Raw genomic sequence first — 24,967 nt, 5'->3', positions numbered from 1 at the left:
AAGGAAACCTTTTTCGTATTTATAACGGATGTGCTATCGAGGTAGGCTTTTGTGCCATCTACTGGCCAAATGAGGAATTGCACTGTCGTACCATGCTCTTGATGGCTCAGGGAGGTATTATTACTGCTATTATAAAGTCTCTATACAGTGATTATGATATTCTAGGTACCATTCAAAGCAACACAGGCCAGGTACTGGTAGATCACATCTGTAATCCTAACTACTCAGAAGGCTGAGATCTGAGAATTGCAGTTTGAAGCCAGCCTGGGCAGAAAAGTCCTGGAGACTCTGATCTAGAACCATCTAAAAGGAGGAAGTGGAGCTGTGGCTCAAGGGGTAATGCTAGCAAAAAAAAAAAAAAAAAAAAAAAAAAAATCCAAGCCCTGAGTTCAAGCCCCAGGACTGGAACCAAAAAAGGAATAATAACAATGTAAAATAATAAATAATTGAACCAGGAACTATGGCTCACACCTGTAATCCTAGCTAGTCAGGTGGATGAGATCTGAGAATTATGGCTCAAAGCCAGCCTAGGCAGGAAAGTCTATGAAACTCTTATTCCCCAATTAACCACCAGAAACCCAGAAGTGGAGCTATGACTCAACGTGGTAGGGCGCTAACCTTGAGCAAAAGAGCTCAGGAACAGCACTGACTCAAAGTTCAAGCCCCACAACTGACCAAAAAGGAAAAGTCTGGTTTTCTTGCCAACATAAAATGGCTCTGATTCAACATTTACCCTCTATCAGCTAAGAGCAATCCTCATCCTAATCTTCATGAGCCATTTATATGCTCTTATTATCGTGTCTGCCTTGTTATTAGATTGTATCCTAATCTTAATGTACTCACTCAATAATCCTAATCTCAGACCTGCACATAAAGCTAATCTTAATGCTACTTTTTAAATCTCTTATATAATATGGTTTTTCTCATGATCACCTCTATTCTTCCTCTTTCCAGGATCTGGGAACCCTATCTATGATTATTCTATCAGTAGAAGCCCTAATGTTTGGAAACAGTAAAATTGTTTCTAAATGGATTCTAAGGGAAATAGAACTGACAAATAAGGGAAGCCATTTGAAGGAATATTTCCCAGTGAAATCTGCTTTGTCCAATACATGTTTTGACATAGGCTTTAGGACTAGTGCTGTTTTATTCCAAAACTATTCAGTCTCCATCTAGACAGTTATCTACTGAATACACAAATATCTACTGGATTGTGGAAGAAAAGTCAACATAACAGTCAGGGGTTGTCAAAGACATATTTCCAGTCTACATAGAAGTTAGATCAGAGTTGGATGCCAATAAGGGATCAAAGGCTGGAGGAGAGTGATGGGATTTTTTTCCTAGAGATTTTAACCATCGCACAGAGTACATAATTAGTTTGAAATATTTGCTGATTTGCCGTGGGGAACAGACTAAAGGCAGGACTGTGCATGGTTACATTAAAATAGAGAAATATGAAGGAAGACGTTACACCAAGGAGCAAAAGGTATATACATTACACACACACACACACACACACACACACACACACACACACACACACACACACACACACACACACACACACACACACACACACACACACACACACACACACACACACACACACACACGGGCTTGGAATATGGCTTAGTGGATGAGTGCTTGCCTAGCATGCATGAAGCCCTGGGTTCGCTTCCTCAGTACCACATAAACAGAAAAGGCTGAAAATGGCACTGTGGCTCAAGTGGTAAAGTGTTAGCATTGAGCAAAAACCTCAGAGACAGTGCCCAGGCCCTGAGTACAAGCCCCAGGACTGGTAAATATATATGCTACAAAATTGGGAAAGGTACAGGGCCGCTCTTACAGATGTTTCAAGTTTGCAAGCTTCAGGTCTTGTGAGCAGACACTCAGCTATGTACCTAATATAACACTTGAGTCAAAGGGACTTTATTCAAGAAGCTGAGGGGTTTAGTGGTCCATCCAATTCCAGTCACTAGTTCTGTTGTTTTGGTTTGGCTTTTTTTTTTGGGGGGGGGGTGTGCACGCGCACATACCTGTACTAGGGCTTAAGCTTTTATACTCAAAGCTTGTGCTCTACCACTTGAGCCACAGCTTCACTTGCAGCTTTTTGATGGCTAACTGGAGATGAGTGTCTCACAGACTTTCCTGCCTGGACTAGCTTTGAACCACAATTCTCAGATCTCAGCCTTCCCAGTAGTTAGGATTATAGGGGTGAGCCACCAGTATCCAGCTATTAGTCTGTTTCTTCGGACTTACTGAATTAGTAATACAGACTGAAGCACAGAGCCTAGCTCCCTGCCCCCTACAAAGCCAGGCTTCCAGGCTTCCCAAATGTACCCTGTGCAGAATTAGTCTCTCCCTCTTAAAGAGGGCCAGAATTGCTAGCTCAAAATATGCCTCTTTAACATAAGGATTCTTTTGAGCTGAATGTCACTGGCAACCAACACACCTGGGAGAAGGCTCTCAACACAGGGAACAAGTTTTCCTTTAGTAAAAGAAATTTACATTTGCAAAGGTGTAATTTTTTACCAATGAAGAAGGCACCAATTTATGTTCAAATAACAAATATTACAGATTATTCACCACTCTTTTCCTGTTTACCTTCCCATAATCTCTCCTCCCATCAACCACCCAGAAATATAAAACCCTTCTCCTTTGTGTAGCCCAAGGTGTTTTTGGTGGTGGTGGTGGTGGTGGTTTTGTTTGTGTGCCAGTACTGGGATTTGAACCCAGGGTCTGGCTGCTTTCCCTTAGCTTTCTCCCTCAAGGCTGTGCTCTCCCACTTGAAACACACTGCCAATGCTGGCTTCTTTTTGTCGTTCACTAGAGATAAGAGTCTCATGGACTGTCTGGGCTAGCTTCAAACCTAGATCCTCAGATCTCAGCCTGCTGAGTAGCTAGGATTACAGGCGTGAGCCACTGGTGCCCAGCCCAAGATGGTATAATCTATCCTAACCCCACCCTTTGGACATTCATCAGCAGTCCAGTGTACACATTAATAAACATGCTTCTATTTACGTTTCTCATTGGACTGATATCTACCTGTATAAATTTATAGGACTTCTCATCTAGAGGAAAAGGTGTTTCCCCTCTTCTGCACATGTATGGTGCATGGGTGTTGCTCCCACATCTCTCTGGCTTTGCTGAACCAAGATGCCTGCCAATGTCTGGCAGACCCCCACCTGCGTCCCAGCACAGCTGCACTGTGTGGAGCTCCCATCCCATGGGGCACTAGCATGTCCTTGGTCCAGAGGGTCCCGTAATAGTAGACGCCATGTTGGCATCTGATGATGGGTGGCTGTACATGTCACAATGTCCAATGTGTGATTGCCCTTGGATTAAGAAACCATAAAGGAAAAAAAAACTACATAAAGGACCAAGTAAAGAATTCCCTGGGTTGGGAACATGGCTCAGTGGTAGAGTGCTTGCCTTGTATGCATAAGGCCCTGGGTTCAATACCTCAGCACCACATAAGCAGAAAAAGCTGGAAGTGGCACTGTGGCTCAAGTGGTAGAGTGCTGAGGGACAGCACCCAGGCCCAGAGGTCAGGCCCCACAACCAACAAAAAAAAAAAAAAAAAAAAAAAGAATTCCCTGTTCCTACCAAGTACAGTGGCTCAAGCCTGTAATCTTAGCCACTGAGGAGGTGAACATGAGAGGATGACAGTTTAAGGCCAGCCCTGCCTCCCAAAAAAATTTAACAAAAATCCCCATCTAAAATTAGAAGCCAGGTACAATGGTTCATACCTACCATGCCAAATACATGGGAAGCATAAATACTATTGTGGTCCAGGCCAGCTAGGCAAAAGGCAAGATCCTCTTTAAAAAGTAATGCAAGCAAGCCTAGCATCAATGGCTCACACCTGTAATCCTACCTACTCAGGAGGCTGAGATCTGAGGATTGTGGTTCAAAGCCAGCCAGGGCAGGAAAGTCTGTGAGACTCTTATCTCCAATAAAACACCAGAAAACTGGAAGTGGTGCTGTGGCTCAAGTGGTAGAGCGCTAGCCTTGAGCTGAAGAAGAGCTGAGGGACAGCGCCCAGGCCCAGAGATCAAGCCCCACAACCAAAAAAAAAAAAAAAAAAAAAAGTAACACAAGCTAAAGGGCTACAGACCTAGCTCAAGTAGACTGCCTGCCTAGCAAGCACAAAGCCTTAAGCTCATACCTCAATTTAAACTGCCAATTTAAAAAAAAAATTAAGAATTCAAAAAGAATTCCCTGCTCTAAAAGCTTGAGTGAATAAGCAAAACGCTGTGCTGGGTGGCCTAAAATTACCAATGATTATAAGAGGAGCCACAATTAGCCGAGCTATCTGCAACACTGCAGGCAGAAAGGACCAGGTGTGGGATGACACGGACAGCTCAGACACTTCCCCCAAGAAAAGCCCTGGTAAGAGGCTGGATGCCAGCAAACAGACAAAACTGAGATGACGCTATGTCGAAAAACGAACCTTACAATTTAGGTAGGGGGGGAGGGGGAGTTGAGGAGGCGGAACGGGATGGTAGGGGAAAAACAAAGGAGGAGGCAACAATGCTGGATAAGAAATGTACTCATTACCTTGTTCATGTAACTGTAACCCCTCTGTACAGTATTTTCACAATAAAAAAACTATTTTTTTTAAAAAACTGAGATTACTGACGTGGGAGAGGGACAAGGAGGTGAGGTAGAGTGGACAGTGGGCGGCCAGCCTTTTGGGATCCTTTTTCCAAATAAGGCTGCAGCAATGTAGCCATCCTTTTCCAAAGTATTTGCTACAGTATGACAGGCTCTTTTCTACTCCTTGTATCTGGCACAGGGGAATATGGCAGAACGCTGCTATGTGACTTCCAAGATTTTGTCTGGAAAATAAAAAAAAAAAAAAAAAAAGAAACCATACCTAGCTGGCCTTCTCCTGGACTTTGCTCAAGCCAGTCACCTTTGGAATCAGATGAACAATCTCAGGCCACATGGAAAAGCCCAGTGAAGTTCCAGCCCACATCCCAGCTGGTGTTGGCTGGGCCCACACCCACCTTTAGTCACTGAGTAAAGGGAGTCTTCTTATGACTCCAGCCCCAGCCTTCAAAGTTGGGGCTTTCCAACTGCTGTGGAATAGGGGTAAACTCCTACACTGTAGCCTCTCTGAAATCCTGACACACAAGCTGGGTGCAGGTAGCTCAGGCCTGTCATCCTACTTACTCAAGGAGACTGAGATCTGAGGATCATGGTTCAAAGCCAACCTGCACAGAAAAGTCCCCCATGAGGCTCTTATTCCATTAACTACTCAAAAACTGGAAGTGATGCTGTGGCTCAAATGGTAGAGTGCTAGCCTTAAACACAAAGAGTGCCCAGGGCCTGAGATCAAGCTCCACAACTGACAAAAAAAAGTCCTGACACATAGAAATAGAAAGACAGAGAGAGAGACAGACAGACAGACAGATATAGATTTTTTTGCTAGTTCCTAGAATTTGAACTCAGGGCCGTAAGTTTTCACTCATGGTTAGTGCTCTACCACTTGAACCATGCATCAACTTCTGGCTTTTTGCTGGTTAATCGGAGATAAGAGTCTCTTGATGTGTCCACCCTGGCTGGCTCCAAATCTCAACTCTCAGATCTCAGCCTCCTGTGAGCCACAATGCCCAGCAATAAATTATTCTTGTTTAACCTCTTCTAGGGCAGCAGCTGCACAGTAGTCAGTAATAATGCACGGGATTTGAATGCAGGCTCTAGTTGCTAACACTGGACAGATTCTTCCTCTCCTGGCCAAACAATGATCCTACAACCCCCATTCTACCAGATGTTGTTTGGTGGTACTGAGACTAGAACTTGGGGCCTTAAACTTGCTAGGCCAGTACTCTGCCACTTGAGCCACACCACCAACCCATAAAATTCATTATTCATCAGGTAGCTGTTCATTGAGAATACGTATCCCCTACAAGCCATCTTACTCTCTGCTCTGTCCTCAGTGCCTAGAAGTGTACCTGCCTTGCTGATTTTCCCAATCAACACTGAAAGATGGAATTAGGAATGGCGGTGTATCCCTATAACCCCACCATTCAGGAGGATCTCAAATTCAAGACCCTGCTTCAAAAACAAAAGGAAAAAAATAATATTCCGCTGGTCCACAGAGATAAGGAGTCACATAGCAACAAAGTGCTCAGGAGAAGTTCATTCCAAGAGACAGGAGGAGGGTAGGGAAGCAAGAGATTAAGGCAGGGTGAGGGAGAGCAGGGGGACCAATGCTCAGCAGGCAGTCTAGACTCCGGAACATTCCCAAGTCAGAAAGAGATCTTAAGTCCAAGGGGGAGTCACGCCAACTGAAGCAAAGCCACTCCATTGGTGGAGAACACCCCTGCCTGGACTGCTGGTGGCAATTTATCCCTTTCACTAGTGTCTCGCCAGTCCATTTGGCCCCATTCTTACCCTCCTGCTAATAAACTGTCTTCTCTCCCTTGGCCAGCACAGAACTCCTGACCTTTTATTTATAATCTATACTCCAGTTAGTGCAAGGCAAGTCTAAGGTAGTAATTTGGGTCTTTTAGGTTCCACAGGCCTGGTATATAACTCCTGCTACTCTTGCTGAAGCCAACTGATCATTTTCCACACCGCAGGCTGCTCTACTCCATAGGCTTCTTCCCCTTTCCTCAAGAATATTCCGCTGTGGGAAGACAGGAAACCCAAATTAAGCCCAATCGATCCAAGGAAGATAATCACAGTGGAATGTTTTTCAAGTACTGCCCTAAGATTTCTCCTACCTATGAACAGGACAATGAAAAGACAGGGTTTATCCAGCCCTTGTAGTTATGTGCAAAAAAGTAGTGATCACTTTTTTTTTTAACAAAGATCAGTACTACATGTATATTTTCTCTCATATGTGACGCTAGATCCAAAATACAAATGGACATGACTACTTATACAGAACTCTAAGCATTCACACACAGTGAGATTAAAGGAGGATACTCCTAGGGGAGGAACCTAAAGGCATACCTCCTCCAAACATTTAAAATACCATTTATCCAAATGAATTCCAGGAAATGGAAACATGGATTTTTTTGTGTGTGGTGGTGGTGGTGGTGTTTTTGCTTTGGGGTTTGTTTTGGGGTTTTTTGCATTTTTAAGGGGATAAAGGGGGGTGAAGAAGGGAGGAAGGTTGAACAAATTCAGTGATGGTATTCGGTATAAACTATGTGGAAAATAAACTATGCAACCTGTAGGCAGGCACAGGTGGGGGAAAACAAAGAAAAGGGTAACATTGTCCAAAAAAGAAACATACTCATTCCCTGACTTATGAAATGGTAACCCCTTCTGTGCAATACCTTAATATTAATGAAATTATATTTTTAAAACCCAGTGCCAAAGTGAAAAGCTGGGCTTCAGAAAAGCACATTTCCAAAAGCACACACAAAAATAGTAAAAATCCCAGGCAGTTGTTTTGTTGTTGTTGTTGTTGTTGTTCATATCCCTTGACCATTCAAAACTGTTTCCCCGGGCTGGGAAGGTGGCTCAGTGGTAGAGCGCTTGCCTTGCATGCCTGATGCCCTGGGTTCGATTCCCCAGCACCACATAAGCAAAAAGGAAAAAGCCGGAAGTGGCGCTATGGCTCAAGTGGTAGAGTGCTACCCTTGAGCTGAAGAGATGAGGGACAGCGTGCAGGCCCAGAGTTCAGGCCCCACAACCGGACCCAAAAAAAAAAAAAAAAAAACTGTTTCCCCTCTTGGAAGTACTAGGGTTTGAACTAAGGACCTTGGACTTACTAGGCAGGTGCTCTACTAGTTGATCCATTCCAGCCTGTTTCTGCATTGGTTCAAGGGCTTAGGCTCAGGCCAGCCTGGATTGTTATCCTCCTAGTTGTCAATGACAGGTGCTTGTACTACTGTGCCTAGCCATTGGATGAGATGGAGTCTTGTGAGCTTCTTCATAAAGAGACTTGTTTTGGCCCAGACTCGTTTCAAACCAAGATTCCCAATCCCCACTTTCTAAGTAGCTAGGGTTACAGCTTGAAACTCCAAGCCCAGCTGCTTTCTTTTGTTTTGGCCAAAAGTTCTGCCCCAAATGTTCAAGGTTCCTTAGACGAGGATTTCTGAGGTAGGGAGACTCAGTGGGCTTTTATTCAACACCTTCCATTGGTCATCATTCTTTTATTGTTCTGATTTCCTGGAATCTGCGTCCTCGCATCTGTTCAGCCGCTTGCTCCAGGCTCCCAACACATGATGCTCACTGTGGTCACGTAACCTGCTTGGTCTGTACCAAGCTTAACCTAAGTACCTGAATGTGTAATTAATCTAGTCCTCTCAATCACCCTGTGGGTAATGTTACTGTTCATATTCTCATCTTCACACACAAGGAAATGGAGACTAGAGATTAGCGAACTTTTCTTTTTTTTTTTTTAACTGTATTTTTTTTGTCTTTTCTTTTTTGGTACTGGGGATCGAACCCAGGACGTTGCACTTGCTAGGCAAGCGCTTTGCCACTGAGCTACATCCCAGCCCGGAACTTTTCTGCATTTAGTAGAACCTGATGTCCCAGCAGTCTGCCTTCAGAGCCCATACTTTTACCCACCAACGGCATCACTTACTAATCTCAGCCTTAATCATGTCCTACTTTGCCCTGCTAAGTCCTTAACAGATCGATAAAACACCTCTTTCTACACTTCAGTTTCAAAGCCTTTTCATTAACTTGGAGCCCGCGGAGACTCCTTCCTTGGCCTGGAGCCCACTCCGTTCACAGAGTGAAGGGTGAGATGCTGAGTCACACTGTTCACTGGTTTATTGAGAGTTGGGAGGAAAGTCTTCTCCAAGAGACAGCACAGTGTGAAAGGGACGCCACCTCCCGCCCCATCGGTCCATCTGTCCATCCCAGCAGTCAGAGACGCCTTCCTTTGGTAGGATTCTCACCCACTATCCACTAGAAGCAGCTCCCCAAGTCTGCCCCCTAGTTCTTTACCCTTAGTTCAAGAAAGAGAGAAGAGAGAGAAAGGAAGAGAGGAGGAGGTGAAGGAAGGAAGGTAGGAAGGGACGAAGGAGCAAAGGAACGAAAGGAGGAATGGATTACAAAGAAAAGAGCACTGGTGTTGAGTGAGGGTAATCGTGAGAATAGACAGAGGATAGAATGTGAGCACAGAAGAGGGAGAGGGGAAGTTTGATCAGAAACTGCCCATGATGAAGGAAAGTGGATGAGGATAAGGAGGGTGAATGGATGATAAGGAGAGGGAATGAAAACAGAAGAGTGGATGGATAGCCCCAGCAAACATGACTTGGGAGAAAGTGCCTAATAATGTGCAAGTAGGGTGCATATGGCTCTGTTGGAAAATACAATAACCTTAAGGTACAAAGGGATAAAGAGGGCACTGAGGACACATGGGGAACGTATGCAGAGACACATGAATGTGTGCAAGTAGGGAAGATACAGCTCAACACGCACTTACCCAAATCACACACACTTACCCAAACACACAGGGACACCTGACCACGAGAGCATGTGTGCTCTGGTGCACACAGGTTGCACACTGGAACAGCACGGGGTGCAAGAACACAGCAGGCATGAGCAAGAGAGGAGAGGAGGTGTGTGTGCTGGAAAGTTCTGGGTGTGAGTACACACAGAACAGAGATGAGGAGCGGGCGAGCCTTGGTGAGAAGGATGGGCCTTCAGAAGCAGCAAAATTGAAGAGGAGGAAAACATGGGGAAGTGTGGCAGGGCAAGCAGGACGGAAGATTAGGACCATGATGGCGAGAGACATGGAGAGGCCCCTGCTGGGGTGGAAAGAGCACTTGTGGGGAGACCCCTGCTGACAGGAGCCCAGCACAAAGGCAGTGGGAAGCTTAGGGGTTGCCCTGGTAACGAGACAGAGGTGTATTGTGGGAGAGGAAGATGCAGTCAGGCTGCTGAGGAGTTATGAGTAGCTTCCAGCAAGGTACAAACTAAATTAGGAAGTAGTGACACAGAGTTGTACGAATGAATGAGAGAAAAGGGGGTCAGTTTCCTGGAGTATTGGAGAACCAAATAACCCCAGGACTCACAGAGAGACGAGTATTTACAAGAGATGGGATTGGACAGTGCAGTGCTTCCCAGCTGGGGATGGGGGTCCCCTGCCTCCTTCTAGCTCCCCGCCCTCTCTCCACTCCCTTTCCCTCCCCTACTGGCCCGACACCCCCTCACTTGTAAAGCAAATGGACTCGACTCCCATCACAGCTAAGACGGTCAGGGGGTTCCGAGGGGCCCCTGGGGAGGCCCCCAGAAGGATCTGGGGGAGTCTGGGGGTGGCGCCTGGAGCGGAGCTGCTGCCGAGACTGGAGCTGATGGCGCAGTTCAGAAACACGCTCCTCTTTCTGCAGAGAGAAACACAATTGGGAGGGCAGGAGACAGGGAGGAGGGGATGGGAAGACACGGCACAGAAACAGGGAGTAGAAGGTAAACGGAAGAGAAGAAATAAAATAGAGAATTGGGCAAAGAACAAGGAAAGGAAAATCCCAGAACATAACAGGGTACCAACAGAAGAAAAGATCGGGGCAATAAAAGAGAATTTTAAAACAAAAGGAGAAAATGGAGAAGGGAAGGAGAGTCAGTACACCCAGTTCCAATAAATCACACAGAGATTTATGTCAACCTAGTTTAAACATCTCCCTCTCTGGCATTATACTGACCCCTAACAACAGCCTGGGGTATAGTGAACACGGCAGACATCTTCCCAGACACCTTTGGCTTGTGGGCACACTCAACCTCCAGCTGCTTGAGTGTTGATAACTAATGGCTCACAGTTGCCTCCCCCAAGTAGCCACCCTCTGGCCTCAGCAGGGTGGAATCAATAGCCTCCTCCACCTCAGCCCGCCAACACTCAATTTTAGCTGAGCCAGTCTCTTGCTCAACATTTTCCCCCTTTTCCTATTCTCCACTCACTCCCTTGAAGGTTTTATAAGACCTTTCATAAATCATGAACACCGAAGCTTGTATCTGAAGCACAACCCGCCCAAAGACAGGTAGGTACCTCCAAGAACCCCCATCATTACCCACAACTTGTCATCACCCACACACCTCAGCAATGATCTTTTCCAGTTCACGATTCTCCTTCTCCAACAGCCGCGACTTCTCTTCCTCATTGTTATTAGTGGATGAGCCTGTTTTCATGGTGTCCTGAGCTTCCGACTGCCATTCTCCTCGGGTGATCAGCCTGCGCATCTGGGGGCAAATATTTGAGCAAAGGATGGCAGATCAGGGTTGTGTCTGTGATCAGCTGATGGAAGACTAGAGTAGGAAGGAATGGGGGGAAAAAAAGACAAACAGACAAAACAAGAGGAAAAAGTGGAAGTATGTATGGATGGGCAAGGGCAAGGAACAGAGTCCATGGAAGAAGAGAGGGAGAAGAACCAGAACCTCACCTTGGGCACAAAGAGCACAACCAGAGTAATATAGGAGGAGAATACAATGGCAAGGGAGGCGAAGGCAAAGGCTGCATCCTGCTGGCTAGACAGAATCATGGTGACAGGGGCAGTGATGAGGCACAGGACCTACAGAGAAGGAAGATATTGGGAGAGACTTGGATCTTCAGGCTCAAGCAGAATATGGGGTTTTATTTGTCTAGGTAAAAACCTCTGAGGACAGGGTCCTGGTGGTGAACTTTTCACAGAAATTCAGGAATGTCCTCAACTCTACAGGTTCCAGCTCTAGGTCAACCCTCCTCTCAAGGCAGGAAGTTCTAGAAGCTCTCTGCACACATTGAAGTCAGTCCTTGAGGATGCATGGCAGAAAATCTGCATTCAGATCCTATCCCATGAACCACTCACAAGCAATGTAAAACTTTCTGGATTTATTCTTTTCACCTGTAAGTGCAGATACTAATCTACACTGAGTCTATGGAGGGGCAGGCGGGGAATGACTGATATAATGCAGTACACTTTGTAAACTATGAAGTGTTTTAGAAGTAGATATTCACTTTTTATAACATCCACACAAACGGATCCCAGATCCTAATGCTTGATTCTTCCTAATCTACTCTCTCTAGACAACCTATTAGGATAACGCCATGTGTCCGGGGATCTTACCGCCACATTGTAGATGGCCATGCCCACAGCCCTGTGGTCATTGATCTTCTCAGTGGACACACTCTTGGTCTCATAAGCAAGAAAGATTCCCAACAGTAGCAGCAGCCCCTTGTAACCATAGAAAATGCCTAGGATGGCAGGAAAGGGTCACCTGGGGACGACAAAGCTTTCCACACTCCCTCCTCAGCCTTCCCCCTTCACTCATGTCTTTCACTCACTGCTGCTTCTTGTAGCTTCACTGTGGAAAGAGAGCTCTCCACTCCACGCAGCCCTTCGGACCTAGCACACCCTCCCCTGGGACTTCATGTACCTAGCTGACCCAGAAGAAAAGCCAAAGTTCACAGTGGAGGATGGTAGTCATCTGAAGCTGTCCATTAGGCAAGCCTGTTGAGCAGCTCAAACTGGCCCCGTTTAGGCCATGGACAATGTCTCATCCCTTCCTCTCAAACCGAGGAGCAGTCATCATTTGTGATTATAGGTAAATGTGAACAAGGCTAAAGAGAGTCTAAACTCATGACCTCACAATCCCAATCTTTCTCTAGTTCTCTGGGAGTTGCCAAACAAGCCGGATCACTCATATGGATCTGAGAGCTGTACTTTGGATCCTAAACACTTCACAGTAAAAATTTAAAAAAAAAACTTTCCTTTCTCAGAGATGATTAGTACAATGACACAGAAGGGGACATTGAAATGGCGAGACAAACTCTTTTGCCTCCTCTCTTGAAAAATCTTTTTTCCCTCTAAACCTACTGTCCTAAACAATCCCCCCTACCTTGTTTCTTCCTCTCCCACACACCCCACGCACCAAGCCATGTATTCATCTTCCTGGAGCTGCAGTGTTCCAGCTGTGGCAGGATAGAGACATCAATGTCTTCCTTTGGTTCCTCCTTGGCAAAAGTCTAAGGCAGAAAAAGGATCACAAGAAAGATACTTGTCCTCCCCTTCCAACCCTCCCAACTTTTCCCAGCTTCTGATCCTCCACCCTGCTGCCTCTCTCCTATGAGACTCTCAATATCAATGCCAAATCCCATCCTGGGCCTGGCAACATTTTCCCACTTTCCCTGATGCCTGGAAATTCTATACATCCTTCCAAAAGTCCCACCAGATGAATTTGACGGATCTCTTGACCTAAGGGCAAAGAGGAGCCACTGACAGGTAGAAATCACTTTTTCCTCCAAAATCACACATAACCCCAGGTATCCTGACAGCCAATGAGCTCTGCTCTGCTTCCTGGTCCCCAGTATCTCAAGTAATACCTCAATGGTCCGGTGCAAGGGGTCCACAATTTGCCAGATGGCAAGAGTAAGGAGGTCCATGCCCACCAGCAGGCCCACTGTGGCATATAGCTTCCAGGGCTCTAAGGTCTGAGTAAATGTTCAGAACAGGCAGGTCAGGGGAAAGTCCTGGAAGCCCCAGGGGTCCGGGAACAAGGGCTGGATTCAAAAGCAGCAGCTCACCTTCCTCCATTCCTTCTTTTCTTCCTTCTTGGTGAAGACTGTGTGGACCCACCAGATCTTGGTAAACATGGAGCCATAGCCCAGACTGAAGCCCAAACCTAGGAGCCAGAGGCGGGCCTGCAAGTGGAGAAAGAACATGGGTAGAACAGGTGGGAGGGGCTTGCAGCCAGGATGGGCAGGCCTGTAGGAGGGAGTGTGGGTAGAGAACAGATGACAGAGCAGGCGGCACACAGCTAGCAGGGGATAAGGTATATAGCAAGGATAGGCCAGGGCTGGGGACAGACTCTCTGCCTTCAGTAATTCCTTTAATTCTTTATCAAGGTGATCTAGCTAATCCTCCAGTGAGGTTAGAGCCTGAACTCCTTCAGGTATGACAGACCTTTTACAACATGATTCTACCTATCTGTCCACACTCACCTCCCAGGCCCTCACCTACCCCAGGCTCCAGTTATACCCAACTACTCACTTTCCCTTCTGTGTCTCTCTAGCCTCAGGGTGTGCCCTCTGACCCTGGAGTAACTTTCCTCTATTTTCCCAAATGACAAAAATCTCACATATCCTTCATTATGCAAACACCACCTCCTTCCTAAGGGCCACCCAAACACTCAGACTGCCAGCTGTTTCCCTTCCTTGCTCTCCCAGTACTTCGTACAGATCCCTACTCCTGTGCCTCTCCTACAGCACTGTAGCAACTCATCTGCCTCTTCTACTCCATTGTGATTCCATTGGGAAGAGATAATTCCTCATGAATCGTGTGTGTGCATATATGCATGTGTGTGCTTGCGTGCATGAATGTATACTACTGTATGCATGATGCATGATAGGAACAGGAATTGGACAGAAGAAAGAGTATAAATGGACAGAACAGTGTCTCCTATAGCATAACAAAGAACCATTCAAATAGCACTGTTAAAACCAGACTTTCCCCACAGCCCTGGAAACTTCCAGCATCTAGTCACAAAAGGTCCTCATCCCTGTGGGACAGTGGCCGGTCCTCCCAACTCTCTCTGCTGTTGGCTTGATTCTTCCTTCCTTCTTCCAATCCCCAACAAAGACTCCCACGGGAAGCCCTCAGCTCTGGTTCTCAAGCCCTGCACCACACACAAGCCACTACTGTTCAGGAGTTCTTTGTGCAGACCCCCTTCCTTCAGCTTCTCTTTCTTTTCAAGGCATGCCATGGCAACCTTAGAAATGGCAAGTGAGCTGCAAAATGAAAAAGTTCTGGAGGATGAGAAAAGAGGGACAGAGACACAGAGAGACGAGTGTGATGCAGGAAGGAAGGAATCAGGACACCATTCAGAGGAAGATGGGAAGGAAAGGCAGGAAAAACACAAATCACCCTGAGAAGGGTGGGAGACCCAAGTCCTACAAGGTATGTACAGGCAATCTCCTCACCTGGCAGACGAAAGGGAACTGGTTGTCCCGGATGTGGTAACCATCCAGACCCAGGGGGAAGACAGCCGCTAATGCCAGCGAGCAGCCTACAGCAGTCAGGTTGTTCAGGTTGGGCTGGGAATTCTGGATATAACTAGGGCAGAGGCGAAGAAGAAGAGAATTACCCTTCTTCTCCAGGGAGGCTCCGCTCTCCACATGCCATACAACAGCACGACCCCCCAACTCCGGGGCCACAGGACTTAAAGGAAGGCAGGCTTGGAGCAGGCAGCACAGCCGTGAAAAACAGTCAGCTCAGGCATAGAGCTGGAAATGGAGCGGGCTTCCCCCAGCACAGGACCCCGCTGGAACATACGCTATTTTAGAGCCCAAGACTTGTACTGCTGTGCTTTTTCCAAACAAATTGGTTTTGGAGAAAGGGTAAGAGATATGCCTAATTTTGCTCTTGTGTTCTCAGTAAGTCAGAATGGAACCCTCTAGGAGACATGGCAGTTTTTATTCTCAAGTCCCTCCAGGAAACCTGATCAATACACCTCAAGAGAGGCAGACAGCCAGGGATCCATCATGTCAGAAGAGAAACTTACCGGACATGGGAGTTGTAGATGTTAAAGGACAGACAGACAACAGCAAGGACAATGCCCAGGCTGGAGAGAACTGAGACGGAGATAAAGAGTTTCTGTGACAGGAAGCGGAATGTCTTGATGACCAGTGTCTGGTCAGCTGGGGGGGCCCCTCCTGCATGGCACAGGGGAGGAAGAGGAAAAAAGAGAAAGGCCAGAGGACAGGAGGATGACGATGGGATAGGTCACAGGGAGGAAAGGGGTGAGGGACAAGGTTCCAAATGGACATTCGGTGTCTGGCTGAGGATACGAGACCCTCACTGCGCTGGGTGGGGTTGTGGGAAAGCTCGCCAGCCTGGGGCCCTTGCAAAGCAACCAGAAATGAGATGAGCAGACGGTGGGCATGCTAAGGATTTCACCTAGCTTGTAGTCTGGTTTTGTGACTGTTCGTTCTTTGTGTTTTACTGTCATTCTTGCAGCAAAGGAAAATGGGAGAGGAAAGAAAGGGATAGCTGAGAAATAAACCTTCTGAGGTCTCCCATCACCAGACCAAAAGCTGTAAAAAAAAGACACTTGTAGAACCAGGAAGCTAAAGGGGCCTCTAATCATTGCTTGTGGTCTTCTTACCTTAAGGAAAACAAACTGACAAATAAAACTAACCTGAACCTTTTCATCTTGGCAGTGTGCTAATTGGCAAATGGGTTTTACAGAGATTAGTAAGGGGAAATTCAAATTTGTCACAGTTCACCCAAAAAAAAAAAATCAATTTGCTAGTTTTAAGAAAAAAAAAAAAAACTAATTTAGGCCACAGCATTTATAGCAGCACAGAATACTGCCCTAAATTCAAATTATAAAAAATAAAAATTAGGTGGATCATACCTGTAATCCTAGCTGCTCAGGAGATCTGAGGATGGCAGTTAGAAGCCAATCCAGGCAGAAAAGACTCTCTTACCTCCAATAAACCAACCGGAAAAAAAAAAGTTGGAAGTTCTAACAAGTGCCAGCCTTGAGTGAAAAAAGCCAAGCAACGATGCAAGGCCCTGAGTTCAAGCCTCAATACGGGCATAATTTTTTTTTAATTTAGATTAAAAACAAAAACACCTCTAGCCAGGGGGAGTGACTGGGTTTTGTTGAGCAGGGCAGATGGCAGCCACCTCCAATGGTTATCCCACCCATCATCCTCCAGGTACTGAGCTTTTCTTTTTCTATAGACCCTTCCTTTTGCCCATCTTCAATACTTTTCCCATCACACATCCCTCTAAGTACACACCAAGAAAAATTACTTGCTTTCCCTCTTTAAAAAGCACATAGTGGTAGCAGATGACAATGATAGGAGGTTTTGCACGCTCTCCTATACTCAGGCAACTGTTTTTTCTGTCAGAGGCAGGCAACTCGAGGCTTGAAGTAGCTGGTTCAGATATATCAAGGCACCAGGACATCTGGAAACCCAAATGGAGCTTCCATTTCCCGCCCCCCTGCCCACCCCCTGACTTTAATCCCCAGTTGCCCCAGCAGTGTACTATTAAAAATAGTACGGCCCACTGCCTAGTCCCTCTCCAAATGCACAGTTCTCCTCTCCCCTCTTGGAGGATGTATTTGCTCTTACTTAACCTCTGTTCCTGGCCCATCTCCCTGTCACATTTCAACCTAATGACACTCACTACCTCACCCTCATTCAAGTGTGTGCCCATTTTCCTTGATTATTCAACAAGGATTGAAGGAAAATACAAAAGGAAGCACTTACCAATCCACTTGTCTGTTTTGGACCAGGAAAGATCATCCTTGGTGCTGTCATAGTAGCCAATCTTCTTGTAGCTGCCACCTAAGCAGATGACAACAGGAGTGGCCAAGTATCAGTAAAAACCCATTCTAACTAAGCATTTTCATCAACTCTCCGTTTCCCTGAAAGTGCTTTCCATGATTGCATTTGCCATTAGCTTCATTTGAGCAACTCAAAGACACTTAGAAGGACCTACAGGTCGCTGGGATCCACAGCTTGACTTAAAAGCAATATAAGGTGGTTCCCAAGGCAACTTGAATAAATAAGCATAGCTAATGAGTTTAAAGCTCTTCATTGAGGAAGGCGCCACAGTATGTCTGCCACCTATTCCACCGCCTCACACCTCTCCCAGTCAGGCTCCCAATTTAGGATTCTGGTTTCAAAAGCTTTATACATATTTTTCTCTCTCTTACTCATGATGGACAGAATCACAGGACCTATTTTCCAGTGGCTTTTAATTTTTAGAAATTTCTCTCCCATGGGCTCAGGTTCTAATTCCTCGGATAAATGATACCTGCCTTTTAAAGAGCCACTAAGTAAAATTCAAGTCACTCCAAAGAGTGAGTTAACTTCTTCCAAATGCCAACTCACATCCTTCTCACCATAACTGAAATCCCTTCTCACTTGTCTTGTATACAAAGAAGAGTTGAGAGGATGTGGGAAGTGGGGAGATGGGAAAAAAGAAACTTTTCACAGGAAGCCAAGAAATGGGTCTCTTGACCAAGCCAAGAGCATTGAGCATAGGATGGATCTGCAACATTAACTCACAGGAGTTGTACAAACACCTAATTGTGCAAAATTGTAAGAAAAATACAACCTAGAAAAGCCAAACTACACATACTACGGATAAATTAGGAATGTTAGTTTACATAATAAGATAATTCGATGGATATCCTTTAAAAAAAAAAAAAAAACAATAGGTTTCCAGTCAACTGCAGGTGATACATGCCTGTAATCCTAGCTACTCAGGAGGCTGAGATTTGAGGATCACTGTTGAAAGCCACACCAAGCACGAAAAATCCAAGAGACTCTTATCTCCAATTAACCACCAAACACAGAAAATGGATCTATGGCTCAAGTAATAGAACACTAGTTTGAGCCCAAAAGTTCAGGAACAGCACCCAAGCCCTGAGTACAAGCCCAGGATCAGCACCAAAAAGAAAAATAATCCTAAAATCCTAATAATCAATAATCCTAAAATCCTAGCTATTCAGGAGGCTGAGATTTAAGGATCAAAGCTAGAAGCCAGGGGCTGGGAAGGTGGCTCAGTGGTAGAGTGCTTGCCTTGCATGCATGAGGCCCTGGGTTCGATTCCTCAGCACCACATAAGCAAAAAGAAAAAAGCCGGAAGTGGCACTGTGGCTCAGGTGGTAGATCACTAGCCTTGAGTTGAAGAGCTGAGGGACAGCGCCCAGGCCCAGAGTTCAGGCCCCATGACCGGACCCAAAAAAAAAAAAAAAAAACAAAGCTGGAAGCCAGCTTGGGCAGGAAAAGTCATGAGATTCTTCTCTCCAATTAACCACCAACAAAAAGCCAATATGGTTCAAATCATCCAAGCCTTGAGTTTAAACCCCAGTACCAACACACACCAATAGAAAAACCAAAAACGTTTCCTAGGTGTAGCTTTCCTTGCATTTTTGAGGATGCACTAGCAGCTCTGAACCCCTTCACTCAGCTCCAGGAGAGGAATTTCCTAAACAAAAATGGAAACCACAGATGTTTTTAATGTGCATGTTCCTTTTAAAGGAAGCAACCACTACAACGATCCCTGGAACCAAGCTTTTTGGTTAAACTTATTAAAAAGCTTAATGAATACAATTAAAAGGGCAGGAAGGGGAGGCACTAGGTACTTTTGGCTATGTCTAGATGTTCTCCTCCCAAGCCAGGACCTAGTCCAGCTCCAGCTAGCACGCACCACCCCCTCTCCCTGCCCTGCACTCACCCTGGAGCTGCTCAATCAGCGTCCAAGCCATCCGAGAGCCGCTGGCATCAAACACCACATGGCCCTGAGGGGGAGGAACATGTGGAGGAAGGCAGGGGGATAAAAGCAGGAATGAAAGAGAACATCAGGGACTCTGAATCCTTCTCTTTTTGATGTAATTGAGCTTCTGAATGAATGCTATTTATGGCATTTGCCTGCATATAGGACATACCCCAGATGCCCATACCCTAGATTCTAGAAACATTATTTGAGAAGCAGCTTCACCCTTGAGATTTCAATTGGATAAAAAAAAAAATCCCCAGAGCACTAGGAGATGGACCTTCCAGCTGTGTGGCCTAAGCAAAGTGATCAACACCCACTGGGCACTAATTTTCTTGCTTTAAAAGGTTGTTTCCTCTCTTAAAATCCTACAGTTCTCTTATGACCTATAAACACCTGGACTAGTTTGAAAAAAAATGAGGGGAAATGTTAAAAGAAATAAATACATCTATTTTGTTTTATTGTATTTTTTTGTCCATAGTCTTTTGTGGAATTGTCTGGTTTGGAGATCCCTACTCTCCTGATCTGAGACTGACTTGCAGAGAATGAATTTCAGAGGAGAAAAAAAAAGTCTCCAAGGCTGATTCTGTGGGTGGAAGACAGGGAAGTGTGAAGAGAGTTGCTGTAACTCACAGAAACACCTTCGAAGGATGAGGAGTTCATTGCCCGGTAGATTTGGTCAGTAATGGTCTGGTTGTTGTAATTGAAGTCTTCCAGACGCACACCGGAACGGCCCCCTCCACCAGAGGTCTTGTTCAGGGCCAGTGCCAAGGCCCAGATGGCATCATAGGCCAGCGGCGCCTCCTGAAAGCCTCCCGTTTCCTCAGGGTGTCTTTTGAGTCGTTTGGTTAGTTTCTCCACAAACTCCTGCGATGTCTGGGGAGAGAAGAACAAGAAGCAAGCTTTGGAATGTGTGTGGGTGCAGGGGGAGAGAGGCCCTCCAATTCTGGCTCAGAATGCTTCAATTCCAACCGATGGTTTGTGTTCTGTTGTCAGATGGAACATATGTACATTCAAAATCTTTTAACTACACGCATGTGTCTATCTTAGCTTGGAAGCTACTAGAGTAGAGCAGGGATTAGCTGGGTCCAATGGTCTTAGTGTGTACAGCTGCTAGCGCAGAGCTACAAATAGAGAAGTCTGATGAATAAACATTCTCCATAATGAATGGCAAAGGAGAGATAGTAAAGACAGAGCAAAGGAAAAGTCACAGATAATGCACCAAAGAGTTGTAATGTTGATGTTCTCCTAACCTTCAGACTTTCTCAGTAGTGTTGACCCAGGATCTAACAGCTACTCCAAATCTGAAAGATCCTAGAAAAGGTGACACCACAGCCTTTCTCACTCTCTAGGCCTGTCAACCAGGAAGACCTTTCTTGAGGCTAACTTCTTACGATCATAGTGTGAGTGACTTCAGTTCTCTGCCTCTCAGAGAATTTTCAGAAGACTGGAAACTACAGAAATATCCATCACACTTTAGAAGTTCATTCATTATTCAATCCTACCCACACCCCCCTCAACACTTAAATCTTTTTTTCTAGGAAAGCTAAGAAGGATGATAGTTCTTTTAACTCAGGAGATGGGTCAAGTGACTTGATTCTGTATACTGAACAATAACAAATTGATAACCATGAGTAAATTACCTAACCTCCTGAACTGCCTTTCATTCAATGGACAAAAACATCTTTCCTTCTTTACCTCCCAGAAACCATACATGGAAATGCTCAACAATGATTTCTTAGCAAGGTGCAAGAACTACACAGGGACACTATAACCAGTAACTGTTTGAATTTAGGATAAACTAACACATACTCTAAAGAATGAATGAATACACGAGTACAGAGTATTACATGAATGAATCTTTGTTCCTCATGCTCTGGCCACATTTTTTTCCTATATAACTTTCTGGAAACACTCAGGTAGAATAGAAATAGCCTGGACCAGCCAGATGCCAGTGGCTCACACCTATAATCCTGACTACTCAGTAGGCTGAGATCTGAGGATGGAGGTTCAAAGCCAGCCAGTACTGGAAAGTCTGTGAGACTCTTATCTACAAGTAACCAGAAGTAGCTCTGTGGCTCAAAGCAGTAGAGCACTAGCTTTGAGCCAAAAAGCTCAGGACAGTGCACAGGCCCTAAGTTCAAGTCCCACAACTGACAAAAGGAAAAAAAAATAGCCTGGACCTTAAAGGCTTATGGGCCTAGGCTCAACTACCCCTAGACAGAACCAAATTCCAATCCTCTTTTAGCACCTAGTACTATACAAACCCATAATGGAAATACAATTAAATATCTATTGGACTAGGATGGAGAATACCGTATAAAGGTAGATCAATGTCATTATACATATGTCCAAACTCAAAGCATGCACAACACTAAGAGTAGACGCTAAGGTTTGCTCACCCTAGTCCGATAATGAACCTTGGGTGAGTACAATGTGTCAAGGCAAGTTCATCAATTGTACTGAATGTACCAGTCTCACATTAATAATGGAAGAAGTTACTAGGGTAGGCAAGAGCTCTCTGTACTTTCCTCTCAATCTTGCTGTGAATCTAAAATCATTCTTTAAAACAAACTTAAACAAAAAAAAAGTCCATTGGATGGGTAAGTAGATGAATGGATTCTAACTTTAATTAATCCATTTACCTACTCTGAAATCTCAAACAAGTTATTACATCTCACTAATTGGCTATTCAGTTTTAAAATGGGAATAATACTGCCTTAAAGAGCTCATATAAAGATAAATTAAGAATGCAAAATGCTGGGTATGAAGCAAATTACATATTCTCTTTGTGAATTTCTCTGTGTCACACTCGTATCTTTTTGTGCTAGTACTAGGGCTTGAACTCAGGATCTCCCACTCTTGCTTGGCTTTTTCGCTCAAGGCTGGCACTCTATACCACTTGAGCCACAGTACCACTTCCAGGTTTTTGCTGGTTAACTAGAGATAAAGAGTCCCACAGATTTGTGCAGGCTAGCTTTGAACTGTGATTTTCAGACCTCAGACCTCAGCTAGGATTATGGGCATGAGCCACCACACCTGCAACACTTTCATCTTTTATGCTGATACTCAAATCTGTAACTCCAACCCAGTATCTTAAGTCCTAGTGACTCTAATGCATGTGTAACTGTATGATGGATCACAAATTTGAACTGGGTGGTAGCACCTATAGTTCAAGACACTTGAAAGGCAAAGGGGGGAGGGGCAAGGGTGTCAAAAAGGGTGTCAAGACCAACCTGGATAACATAGCAAGACCTCTGCTTCAAAAACAAAATCTCAAACTCAAAATATCCAAGACTAATCTCAGTTATTCCTCACACTCCCATCCTGCCCAGCATCTGAGACTGAAACCTTAGAATCACATTAGACTTTTTCATATCACCAAATCCTCTTAACAATTTGTTGAGCTGTCTCATTAATATCATCCCTTCCTTACAGGATGAGGCTACGATGATGATGAGTAACATTTATGCTGTCCTTACTGTGTACCAGGCACTATTTTTATGTGTGCTAGTCCTGGGGCTTGAACTCAGGGCATTGTCCCTGAGCTGTTTTTTTGCTCAAGTCTAGCACCCTACCACTAGAGTCACAGCTCCACTTCCAGTGTTGGGCTTTTTTTGGAGGTTTTTTGTTTGGCTGGGGGCGAGGGTTGGTAGTTAATTGGAGATAATAGTCTTACAGACTTTCTTGCTCAGGCTGACTTCAAACTACAATCCTTAGATTTCAGCCTCCTGAGTAGCTAGGAGTGCAGACGTGAGCTACCAGCGCCCAGCACTAGGCACTTTTATCAGGCACATACAGCAGTATTTAATTGTCAGAAATCCATGCACTATCATTACCTCTATTTAGAGTTAAGAAAACTAAGGCACGGAAGTAATACAACTTTCCTAAAGTTCTACTGCTAAAGAGTGTCAGGGCTGGGATTCAAATCCAGAGAGTCTGGAATCTAAATCCATACTCTCACTGATTAACCTATAGTGCTTCTATTCTGAAATGCCTCTCTTCAAAAGCACCTGCTCACAGACAGCAGCTAAGCTGAGCCTTCTGAGTAGTCCTTCAGCTTCTAGGTCTATCCAATCCTCAGTTCAAAGTGAAGAGATTACATCAGAAAATCACCCAGATGGGAAAGGATTAATCCACTCAGCATGATGTTATCCTCTGCTGGTATTCTCACACTCTAGCTCACTCCAGGTCACTACTTCTAACACGCCTGGAGTATCACTGGGCCCTATTGCCCCATGACTAAATTTATGAAAAAAACAATCCTTCCCCTGGAATCAGGGGATACATAATTGATACATTCTCTTTTCTTCTTTTTTTTCCGGATTGTGGGGCTTGAACTCCAGGCTTAGGCACTGTCCCTGAACTCTTCCACTCAAGGCTAGTGCTCTACCACTTTGAGCCACAGTTGCACTTCCAATTTTCTGGTGGTTAACTGGAGATAAGAGTCTCAGACTTTCCTTCTCAGGCTGGGTTTGAACCACGATTCTCCTAAGTAGCTAGGATTACAGGAATGAGCCACCAGCACCAGGCTTAATTGATACATTTTCAAAGAGAAATTTTACTGTGCTGTTAAGGAACATTGAGCAACAAAGATTCCACAATCCATAGAAATTAGTGGATTAACCAACTGTAAAATTATGGTCCTCATTTTTTTTCCAGTAGCTAGTCTGGCTTGCCACCATATGTGAGAATAGATACTGTACAGCAATGTAATATGTATCCTGAGACAAGCTTTCTAATTTGTTCCAGACTCAAGTCTGGTAGAATCTCTACCCCAGCCAAGATGTACTTAACAATCTTATCCCAGGTATACCACCTCCCACTGTAAACCATGGCTGTATTTCTCCAAATCCATTCTAACCCACTCTCCATTTCCATATATGGTTCCTAAAGTTCCCTAAACCACGTTTTTTCAATTTCTGTACTCTTTTGACATTTTAGGTAGGATAGCTTCATCTTCAGGGGCTGAACTGTACATTGTAGAATATTTAGAACCATCCTCAGCTTCTCCACACTAGACAATAAAACTCAACCCTAGTTAAGTCGATCAGAATCACACACTGGTAGCTCATGCTTGAATCCTAGCTACTTGAGAGATGAAGAATGGGAGGATCTTGATTTAAAGCCAGCCCAGGCAGAAAAGCTTTTGAGAATCCTTCTCAACCTGGGCACAGTGGCACATGCCTATCATCCAGACAACATGGGAGGCTGAGATCAGAGAACTGGGGTACCAGGCCAACCTGGCCAGAAAAAATCTACCAGACTCTGTCTCCAAGGAGGAAAGTTGGATGCAACAGCACGTCTGTGAACCCAACAATGAGGAGAAGCCTGAAAGTAGGCAATCAAGTCTCAGGTATATACCTAGTTAGAAAGCAAGACCTCATCCTAAACATAACCAAGGAATATCAGAGAGCTGGAGGTATGGCTCGGCAGTATAACATCCCAGAAAGGACCAAACCTTCAGTTTAAATCCCAATGCCACTAAACATAAAAAATAAAAAGCACAGTCACCAGATACGGCAACCTCCGGCTGAAAACCATTAACCTAATAGTTTTCATAGCATAATCCTTCTACTTGTAGCATCAGAATCCAAAGGGACTTTCTGTTCTCAAGTCCTACCCTGGACTGTACTGAATCAGAACTTCAAAGGAAAGGACTCAAGTAATACCTGTATTAACTCCTTCCCAAGTCATACCATCCCAAGGAACTAAAGTTTGAGAACTGGTGATGCAAACACACCTGAAGCCATCCTGAAAGCAACTCTGCTTCTTTTCTAAGT

General features: G+C 45.0%; 1 protein-coding gene across 2 annotated transcripts in view; it reads right to left on the bottom strand.

Annotated features, from left to right (window-relative positions):
• Positions 1-8,727: 8,727 nt before the first annotated feature.
• The window catches only part of Gabbr1 (gamma-aminobutyric acid type B receptor subunit 1), a 32,548-nt gene continuing 16,308 nt past the window's right edge, over positions 8,728-24,967 (bottom strand). For both annotated transcript variants that reach the window (XM_070024323.1, XM_070024324.1), the window contains 12 exons: positions 19,818-20,060; positions 19,146-19,209; positions 17,168-17,245; positions 15,448-15,598; positions 14,867-14,999; positions 13,472-13,588; positions 13,271-13,378; positions 12,820-12,913; positions 12,015-12,142; positions 11,352-11,480; positions 11,008-11,151; positions 8,728-10,304 (listed from right to left, as the gene is read on the bottom strand). In XM_070024323.1, the coding sequence (XP_069880424.1) occupies positions 10,131-10,304; positions 11,008-11,151; positions 11,352-11,480; positions 12,015-12,142; positions 12,820-12,913; positions 13,271-13,378; positions 13,472-13,588; positions 14,867-14,999; positions 15,448-15,598; positions 17,168-17,245; positions 19,146-19,209; positions 19,818-20,060 (1,563 nt within the window). In that variant the 3' untranslated portion in view covers positions 8,728-10,130. The remainder of the gene's footprint in view (positions 10,305-11,007; positions 11,152-11,351; positions 11,481-12,014; positions 12,143-12,819; positions 12,914-13,270; positions 13,379-13,471; positions 13,589-14,866; positions 15,000-15,447; positions 15,599-17,167; positions 17,246-19,145; positions 19,210-19,817; positions 20,061-24,967) is intronic.

This window comes from Dipodomys merriami, unplaced genomic scaffold, assembly GCF_024711535.1.
Source record: "Dipodomys merriami isolate MVZ:Mamm:240054 unplaced genomic scaffold, mDipMer1.0.p SCAF_16, whole genome shotgun sequence".
Taxonomy (NCBI): Eukaryota; Metazoa; Chordata; class Mammalia; order Rodentia; family Heteromyidae; genus Dipodomys; species Dipodomys merriami.
This window is presented reverse-complemented; position numbering and strand designations above follow the sequence as displayed.